Source organism: Saccoglossus kowalevskii, chromosome 9 (genome assembly GCF_978046115.1).
Source record: "Saccoglossus kowalevskii chromosome 9, keSacKowa6.1, whole genome shotgun sequence".
In the NCBI taxonomy this organism is placed as follows: Eukaryota; Metazoa; Hemichordata; class Enteropneusta; family Harrimaniidae; genus Saccoglossus; species Saccoglossus kowalevskii.
Genome location: NC_140649.1, coordinates 21,516,738 through 21,526,851, shown reverse-complemented (window position 1 = coordinate 21,526,851; position 10,114 = coordinate 21,516,738). Strand labels below are relative to the sequence as shown.

The 10,114-nt window shown below is 35.8% G+C and overlaps 1 protein-coding gene across 1 annotated transcript; it reads right to left on the bottom strand.

Moving 5' to 3' along the window:
- Nucleotides 1-6,248: 6,248 nt before the first annotated feature.
- Nucleotides 6,249-9,850, bottom strand: LOC100374686 (uncharacterized protein CXorf65-like). The gene is made up of 5 exons (XM_002736484.4): nt 9,487-9,850; nt 9,181-9,276; nt 8,572-8,691; nt 7,679-7,753; nt 6,249-7,024 (listed from the first exon to the last, which is right to left on the bottom strand). Exons 1-5 carry the CDS (start codon nt 9,509-9,511, stop codon nt 6,783-6,785), a joined length of 558 nt encoding a protein of 185 aa, XP_002736530.1. The 5' UTR covers nt 9,512-9,850; the 3' UTR covers nt 6,249-6,782.
- Nucleotides 9,851-10,114: the final 264 nt, after the last annotated feature.

The following is a 10,114-nucleotide window of genomic DNA, read 5'->3' as shown; positions in this document are numbered from 1 at the left end:
AGTTTTCAAGAATTGGTATTGAGATGCTGGTTATGTTATTGAAACACAATTATGATATTCATATGCAAATTAACCATCATGTGATATGCAAATTAACTTTATGTGCACTGTGCTCGGAGCACTGGACATAAATACTTAAATGTTTTTTTTCAAACAATACATCCATCCCTTTCAGTCTATTGTGTGCATGCCAAGATAGTGTTGTGACTTTTCTGTCAGCTACATAGCATTTTATACCCAGCTGTATGTTTTAACATTCTCTATTGTCAGTTGTTATTTCTATGTATTTGTGCTATTTTGAAAACTAGTTTCAAACATCCAAATAATACTCATACTGTACTGTGTAACCATGCGTTTTGTAGATAATTGTCTGTTAATGTATTTCTTTTATAATTTACTGTAGAATGATATATTTTTACTCAAGTTTCATTTTTACTGGTAGAATAAATAAATGAAAAGATATGCAGTTGAAGGGCAGAGGTTACAGCGATGTTGTTGTCGATAATGGTTCCATTCTAGGGGTAACCATTTAGATACACACAGGGCAAATTTGTTGTTTATTATTTTGTTAAATTTGAATAATCATGGTCAGGGCAACCACTGCCCTGGATTCACAACTAATTACCGGTATATAGTATATTAGCAAAACTGAATTACTGTAGAATACTTTAATTACTTGGAATATAATTTTTGCCCGGCGGGATGAATCAGTGAAAATAAAATCCAGCGAATATTCATTTTTTTCCTGTTTTACATTCAACTTGTCAAAAATCAGTAAAAATAAATTCCATACAAAACATGGTTTTCAGTAAAAATTAAATACAGCTAAAATAAAATATTCTACAGTATGTTAGAATAACAATTATCTTTTCTGCAGAAATATTGTATGCTACAATATTTGTTTTATTATTGTACTCATTTACATTGGTTGGTGGGACAGGTTGAGGTTAATGTAAACAGAATAAAAAGTTGTTTTTTTTCAAGAAAAAAAAAAAGTTTTTGGGGCATTTGTTTTTTGTAATCTTTGTTCTGATGTGTTTTGGGTTGTGGTGTATGCATATTTGCTTTATTAGTGCAAATACTATGTAATGTCTATGGTCAAAATACATTCACTTTATTTTGAGCATCTGTTTGCATTGAAGTATGTTTAGATAAACGGGTGTGATAGTTTTGAAATAATAGTCAGGCTGCAACTATGGGGGCTAATTTTCGAGTGAATCTTCTATGTTCGCATATTTGTTATGCCCCTTTTGCATTCATGCTATGGAGGGAACAAGTTAGTATTAAACATAATATTATGTACACTCATCATATGCTGTTCATCCGTCATACACGACTAAAATCCCCCGGTGGATGACGCTGTTCTCAAATGTGTGCTCTTTTGTGGAAAGTGTTGAGAGTGAAGCTGCATTGTAGTTTTGCATGTCTGCGGTAAATCCATGCAAAGTGCATATCCTCGTTCTAAGGTGGAATAAACGAAGTGGGCCTGAAAACATTGGCAGGAGTCTTCTGAACCATCAACAGATGAGGCAATGGCATGAAGATCAGGATTGGGATGGACACAATCAGCGAACGTTATGCATGTAATTAGTGTTAGACCAGACTAGGGTGAAGCTAGCGAAACATCAGTGTCTTTGTCAACGTTTCTCGCTGTTATTTAGTACTTTTTATTAGCTCCGCTGTCGACTTTGTCGAGCGGAGCTTATCATATGAGTGATTGTCCGTCGTCGTCGTCGTCCGTGTCAATGTTTTACTTTTTCGACTTCTTCTTGAAAACTACAAGCCTGAATGCTTTGATACTTGGTGTATATGTACCTTGGGTAGACCTCTCTTAGGTTTGTTAATTTCATGTTGATATCTTCAATTCTCTAATTTTGGTGAATATTTTTGTCATTTTTGGTAAAAAGTGATATTTTCAACTTCTTGTTAAAAACCGCAAGTGCAATTGCTTTGATATTACATATATAGGTACTACATGTGGACCTCTCTCAGATTTGTTCATTTTGTAATGATATCTTTAATTCTCTAATTTTGGTGAATATTTTTGTCATTTTTGGTAAAAAGTGATATTTTCGACTTCTTGTTAAAAACCGCAAGTGCAATTGCTTTGATATTACATATATAGGTACTACATGTGGACCTCTCTCAGATTTGTTGATTTTGTAATGATATCTTTAATTCTCTAATTTTGGTGAATATTTTTGGTAAAAAGTGATATTTTCGACTTCATGTTGAAAACCGCAAGTGCAATTGCTTTGATATTACATATATAGGTACTACATGTGGACCTCTCTCAGAATTGTTCATTTTGTAATGATATCTTTAATTCTCTAATTTTGGTGAATATTTTTATCATTTTTGGTAAAAAGTGATATTTTCGACTTCTTGTTAAAAACCGCAAGTCCAATTGCTTTGATACTACATATATAGGTACTACCGGTACATGTGGACCTCTCTCAGATTTGTTCATTTTGTGATGATATCTTCAATTCTCTAATTTTGGTGAATATTTTTGTAATTTTTGGTAAAAAGTGATATTTTCGACTTCTTGTTAAAAACCACAAGTCCGATTGCTTTGATATTACATATATAGGTACTACATGTGGACCTCTCTCAGATTTGTTCATTTTGTGATGATGTCTTCAATTCTCTAATTTTCGTGAATATTTTTGTAATTTTTGGTATAAAGTGATATTTTCGACTTCTTGTTAAAAACCAAAAGTTCAATTGCTTTGATATTACATATTTAGATACTACATGTAGACCTTTCTCAGATTTGTTCATTTCGTGATGATATCTTGGATTCTATAATTTTGGTGAATATTTTTGTCATATTTGGTAAAAAGTGATATTTTCGACTTCTTGTTAAAAACCAAAAGTTCAATTGCTTTGATATTACATATATAGGTACTACATGTGGACCTCTCTCAGATTTGTTGATTTTGTAATGATATCTTTAATTCTCTAATTTTGGTGAATATTTTTGTCATTTTTGGTAAAAAGTGATATTTTCGACTTCTTGTTAAAAACCGCAAGTGCATTTGCTTTGATATTACATATATAGGTACTACATGTGGACCTCTCTCAGAATTGTTCATTTTGTAATGATATCTTTAATTCTCTAATTTTGGTGAATATTTTTATCATTTTTGGTAAAAAGTGATATTTTCGACTTCTTGTTAAAAACCGCAAGTCCAATTGCTTTGATACTACATATATAGGTACTACCGGTACATGTGGACCTCTCTCAGATTTGTTCATTTTGTAATGATATCTTCAATTCTCTAATTTTGGTGAATATTTTTGTAATTTTTGGTAAAAAGTGATATTTTCGACTTCTTGTTAAAAACCAATAGTCTGATTGCTTTGATATTACATATATAGGTACTACATGTGGACCTCTCTCAGATTTGTTCATTTTGTAATGATATCTTTAATTCTCTAATTTTGGTGAATATTTTTGTCATTTTTGGTAAAAAGTGATATTTTCGACTTCTTGTTAAAAACCGCAAGTGCAATTGCTTTGATATTACATATATAGGTACTACATGTGGACCTCTCTCAGATTTGTTGATTTTGTAATGATATCTTTAATTCTCTAATTTTGGTGAATATTTTTGTCATTTTTGGTAAAAAGTGATATTTTCGACTTCTTGTTAAAAACCGCAAGTGCAATTGCTTTGATATTACATATATAGGTACTACATGTGGACCTCTCTCAGAATTGTTCATTTTGTAATGATATCTTTAATTCTCTAATTTTGGTGAATATTTTTATCATTTTTGGTAAAAAGTGATATTTTCGACTTCTTGTTAAAAACCGCAAGTCCAATTGCTTTGATACTACATATATAGGTACTACCGGTACATGTGGACCTCTCTCAGATTTGTTCATTTTGTGATGATATCTTCAATTCTCTAATTTTGGTGAATATTTTTGTAATTTTTGGTAAAAAGTGATATTTTCGACTTCTTGTTAAAAACCACAAGTCCGATTGCTTTGATATTACATATATAGGTACTACATGTGGACCTCTCTCAGATTTGTTCATTTTGTGATGATGTCTTCAATTCTCTAATTTTCGTGAATATTTTTGTAATTTTTGGTATAAAGTGATATTTTCGACTTCTTGTTAAAAACCAATAGTTCAATTGCTTTGATATTACATATTTAGATACTACATGTAGACCTTTCTCAGATTTGTTCATTTCGTGATGATATCTTGGATTCTATAATTTTGGTGAATATTTTTGTCATATTTGGTAAAAAGTGATATTTTCGACTTCTTGTTAAAAACCAAAAGTTCAATTGCTTCGATATTACATATATAGATACGACATGTAGACCTTTCTCAGATTTGTTCATTTCGTGATGATATCTTCAATTCTCTAATTTTGGTGAATATTTTGGTCATTTTTGGTAGAAAGTGATATTTTCGACTTCTTGTTAAAAACTGTAAGTCCGATTGCTTTGATACTATACATATTGTTCATTTTCTGATGATGTCTTCAGTTCTTTAATTGAAATGTGCATTGCTAACAGCGGAGCTATCTCAGCCGATAGGCTGCTTGTTTTTATTTATTTTGTTGATAAAAGATGATTACATCAAGCCTGATACCAGATTGCTGTGTGTAATATGGTGTGTAGTAACCATGATGTTCGCTGTATTATGGTACTGTGGAATACTTTATTTTCACTGGAATTAATTTTCGCTGAAAAGGCTTGTTGGGTATTTTGTGTGGAATTTATTTTCACTGATATAGGAAAAAAGGAAAAAAAAGTATATTCGCTGGATTTTATTTTCACAGAAACATCCCTTCAGCGAAAATAAAGTATTCTACAGTATGTGTAGAACATCCAAAACACTATTACATGTAATTTTGCGAGTTTTTAGCTCCGCTGTCGACTTTGTCGAGTGAAGATTACCATGAGTGATTGTCCAGCGTCGTTCGTGTAAATGTTTTACTCTTTCAACTTCTTCTTGAAAACCACAAGCCTGAATGCTTTGATACTTGGTGTATATGTACCTTGGGGCGACTTCTCTTAGATTTGTTCATTTCATGATGATATCTTCAATTCTCTAATTTTGATGAATATTTTCGTCATTTTTGGTGAAAAGTCATATTTTTGAATTCTGGTTGAAAACAGCAAGTCCGATTGCTTTGATACATATTTCTAATGATATCTTCTGTTCTTTAATTGCAATGTGCATTGCTAACAGCGGAGCTATCACAGCCGACACAGTCTTGTTCATTTATGTACATGTGTATCGGAAAATATAAATGCATCTACGTTTTGTAGAATGCAAGTCTAAGGAGTACGCTGGCTTGCTCAGTGTGTCTCTCTCCTTCGCTACAGAAAACAGGCGGAGGAAGCTGGGGTATCTATGGAGCCAAGATTTGAACGATACATGTATACCGATTCGTCATCGGGTTCACTGTTCCAAATACCTTCATTACATAGGTCAGGGGAACAGTGAATTTAACAATGGAGAGAATAGAAGACTATAAAAGTATTTACCGTTAGTTATCTGTTTGGCGGGTTGAGATGCCACACAACAAATAAAACACATGTCGGGTGTGTGCAAGTTGACAACAAATCCTTACAATTATTTTGTAACAATCCCATCTTTGAATCGCTGATCACAAAATGACGTACTGCACGCCCAAATCATTCTTAACCAGTAAATTCAAATTTTTATGTAAACAAGCCGCTGAGAATGTTACAGCCCCCTTTGTTCTTTGCATGAAAAATGAAATGTCAGCATTTATATGTTCCTTTGTGATCAAGTGCATATATTAGTTCTATGCTGACACTAATGACTTGGACTGCCAGACAATTTAACATCTGTGAGTCTCTAAATGTCTACTATGTAAGCAAAATGTGAAACGTACATCGCAATTCAAAATTATTGTGCAAAAAACGTGCCTCAGTATGCCGACATATATCACCCATATTCTAAGTTTGAAATGAATCAGCCAGCACATATTGGATATAATGATCTACACATATTATGTTAAATATGGCTGCCAGTGGGTCATTACGGTATCTGAACAGAAATCTAGGGCTTATGTATACTATCGTGTATCAACTACAAACAAAGTTTGAGAAAAATCGGTTCATAAACATGTATTATATAATGTGACGGAAGGAAAAATGGACGGACGGAACCCAATTCATAAGACATGCATTTTCTACGGTGTGTGTATATGTTGCAAGAACCCATAAACACGAGTGGAACAACAACTTTTTAGGTTTACTTCCATCTTCAATTGTGATGAATTTTTAATATTTTTTTTCATACAGTGAAATTAAAATTGAAACCCTTTCTATATTGAAATAAAGGGCAGTAGTCGCCACACATGTGCGAGATATATATGGGTCTTATATAAACAAAGGTGGTGACTTTGACTGTTGCGCAGATCAACAAGTACAAACTGAGACGTTACCAAGCTTTAATTAATTAATTAGGTATTTTTAGGAGATTGGAAGGTATTGAAGGAGTCACCGGAGATAATTAGTGCAAGTCTGGCCAAGGTCACCGTGTAAAACCTAATACTTGTGATTTCCATTAGAAGAGCGCATTGGATTGTGGAAAAATCAATGCCTATCAAAATAAATGTCACACATGCGCAGTGCGAGGACCACCCTTTAATCTTCGCTATAAAATAAGTAAAAACAGACAAACAAATGAACTATTGTATTGAAATCACATGACCTCTCCTGGCGGACGTTACGTTATTCTTCGTATAGTTGCAACCAGTGTATCGCTGACTAAATTTCAAGGTCTTTTATAATTTTTGTTTGAAATGGGTCGTGAAGCACTTCCAGTGCATTTGAGATTTTGGTTACCGCCCAGGTTTGATCTGTCCCGTTGACTTTCTTGTTTATCAGGTTTACTTTCCATGGCTTCTTTTTTCTCCTTGAGAGTTTCTAATTGGCATTGCTTTTCTTCTTCTAATCTAATCTTTTCCATCTCTAGCCGTCTTCTTTCCATGCTGTCTCTCTGCAAATTTAGTCTCGCTACCGGAAGTCGAATAATTTCTGTTATTTTAAGGTAATGAAATGCATAACATGGTGCCTTCTTAGACTTACATATTTGAGATGTTTCTGGCATTTCTCACTGTTTCTGTGCAAATTTATAACAAAGAAACAGTTTTATATTCAAGAGTAAAAGGAAACCCCTGACATCAGGTAACCAAGGGAAATAGAACAAGCAACGAAAAAGTTATGGACCAATCAGAATGCCGGATCCATTACTAGTTACCGACCTCTTGTGGCTTGGTAGGTCACGACACTTGAGGCAGGAACCAGCCAACCTTAATGCTAGTATGCTGACACTGTTTGGCGCTATTCAATGGGTAACAGCAACTGTCAGTGATCGGAGGTCATGCCATGGTCACAATCATGTCTGTGGACAACCCCTTTCTCCCTTTTTGCTGAAAATGAAGGTAATTGGCTACCACTAAAATAAGTGACCCTTTAAAAACAAAATATTGTGATACATTTTTCACAACGATAGGTCATAGGTCATCATGATGCATGAGTTGCAACTAATCATGTAACACTTCTAATACTCAGATTGAGAAGATATTTTTGACCATTATTATATTATTATGATCATTATTATTATAACAAGAAAGAGGTTATAGAAAAAATGATTGATATAACTCTCACCTTGAAATTTGGGTTTCAATTCCATATCACCAACAAGGGGAGTGAAAGGCTTGTAGCAAAAAGTCTCCATGTCTCCTGAAACAATGTGGGGATAATGTATATGATAGGAAGGCGTTGAGGGGTTGGTACTGAGTATACAAGTTCCTAGCAAATGCTTACGTGAGTGCGACCATTTACGCAATGCGACTGCCTGATGCAAATTCTTGTGTGACAGCGTCACATGTTTGGACTCACAAAGTACATCAGTGGCGGCGGCACAGGTAAGAGGCGATCGTCCCCTCGAAAAAATGTTGGGGGGGGGATTTATGTCAGCACAATTTGCCCCTAAAAATGCAGGAAATAGCATTTCAGAGAGTCTAGAATTCAATTTTTTAAGGGGGAACATATCCCCAGCCCCTTTAGTAAGGTCGTGGGGTTGGGCGAGCAGATCCCCCCCCCCCCCCATGCAAAATTTCGTGCCGCCGACTCTGTACACACATAATTGCTCACTGCTAACCACCTACGTGTTCACTATATGGTGTGAGCCTCGGTGTGAGCTTAAAATCGTCCATGGTGCCCGAGCGTGTGTATACACCACAGCCAGGCAGGGCCTCTGTCACAGCCGTCACAGCCTGGCAAGCCACTTGCGGTGAGCGTACATTGCGAAAAATAGCGTTTATGGCCTAGTACACAAACTTTAGGTCAATACATCTATGAACAGGAAATTTATCGATCCTACATTTCAGCGATGTACAAAATCATATCAACAACATCATCTATGTGTGCCTAGACCAAGTGACCAAACGCAAACTGTACTCTAACTTGTCCAAGTACACGACATTAACCCTGAATTCAAAAGAGATTACAATTTGCACTATAGTGTACAAACGCCTTGTAGGTCGAATGGAACTTACTTTCAATTTTGACCGGAATGAGAACAGCCCGGGGTTGTACTAAATCACACACAGGCCGCATCGCATGCTGGTAAGATATGAATTTTAACTGCCCATCTTCATCAGCAAGATCCAATCTAGCTGGAATAACATAAATTAAAACATGAATCAAGTTCGTTAAGCCTGCTGCACATTGCCCGACTCTACACGCTCCGACACATCTAAATTGAGTATATACAAAATCTTCGCTCAGATGCGTTTAGATGAGTTTATGACTGATTGAGGAGATGCTGAATTGTTCAAGTTACGGACATCGAGTTACGAACATTGAATTACGAAAACATTGAGTTACAAAAATGACCACGCCCATATTTTGCAAACCACGCCCGCTTTTGCCAAATCACGCCCAAATTGTGCAGCGGCCAGTGTGCAGCGGGCTTAGAAGTTCAAATAATCAAAACAGGTATTTTGTCATTTGTGGTATATGTACAATCATCGATGATTATCAACAATACCAATGATGTGGACCAACGTATACTTGTGTTATGTTCAACTTCTGACTGGGGGCGTTCAAATTTAACATGAACGGAATTATATCCAAAGAAATAATACGACCCTTTGAAAACTCACCGGCCTCATCAGGTGAATAAAAGTCAACTCGTTCCTTGATGTAGTCAAGGACGCTGCGGGAACCGCACTGTGTATTAACCAAGATATTATTATTTTCTAATGAGAAAGCACAGAGATACATTTTTCAAATACATGAAATAGTATTCAATTATACACATTCCATTTTATATCAAGACTACTCCACAGTAAAGGTCAACAATACATTGCTATGGATCTAGGCTGACCCAGTTATCGCCGCCATATCTGTTAAAACAAATCATTATTATCTAGCTACAGAATGTTTACGTAATTTACGTAGTAACTCACCCCCAAGCGGTATGGTTGAAAACATTGCGATTTTTGCCGTGAAGTTTCACCGTAACAGTTATAAATCGATGTGTTTGCATAGCCGCCTGACGTATGCGCGTTCGATTATCGGGACAAGCGCGCGGGACGTTGTGTTCGATCGATCCGCCATGTTTGAATGTATGCGCCAGACAAAAAACACAGGCAGTCTTTACGTTGCTTGGTTCGTGGTTTTGACATAAATCGCCCCTAGATCCAAAATCGCCCTAGAATTTCTTTAGTTCTAGCACAGTCCCTTTTGTGGTTCTGAGAGTGTATAACCTCCATGGTATAACTTAGGGCGATTTTGGTTCTAGGGGCGATTTTCGGAGCGCGTTCGTTTTGCTGCCTTGGGACACACTCCTAACATTGGCGGCGCTCTCATTTCCGCTCCACTCATTCTGCAGCATGTGGATTTGGGGTGTTCCGAGTGGCAGTACAGACCCGTGGCAACGAAAGGGTTCCCTACAAAGGAAGTGGTGTACGCGAACGTAATCCGGGGAAGTAGTGTCGGGTGATTTCATTGCTTCATTGCAAGCGAAACTCTATATTTTAAAACCTCACCCATTGGCATTTTCTGTTTGAGAAAATTTCTGTAACAACTTTTTAC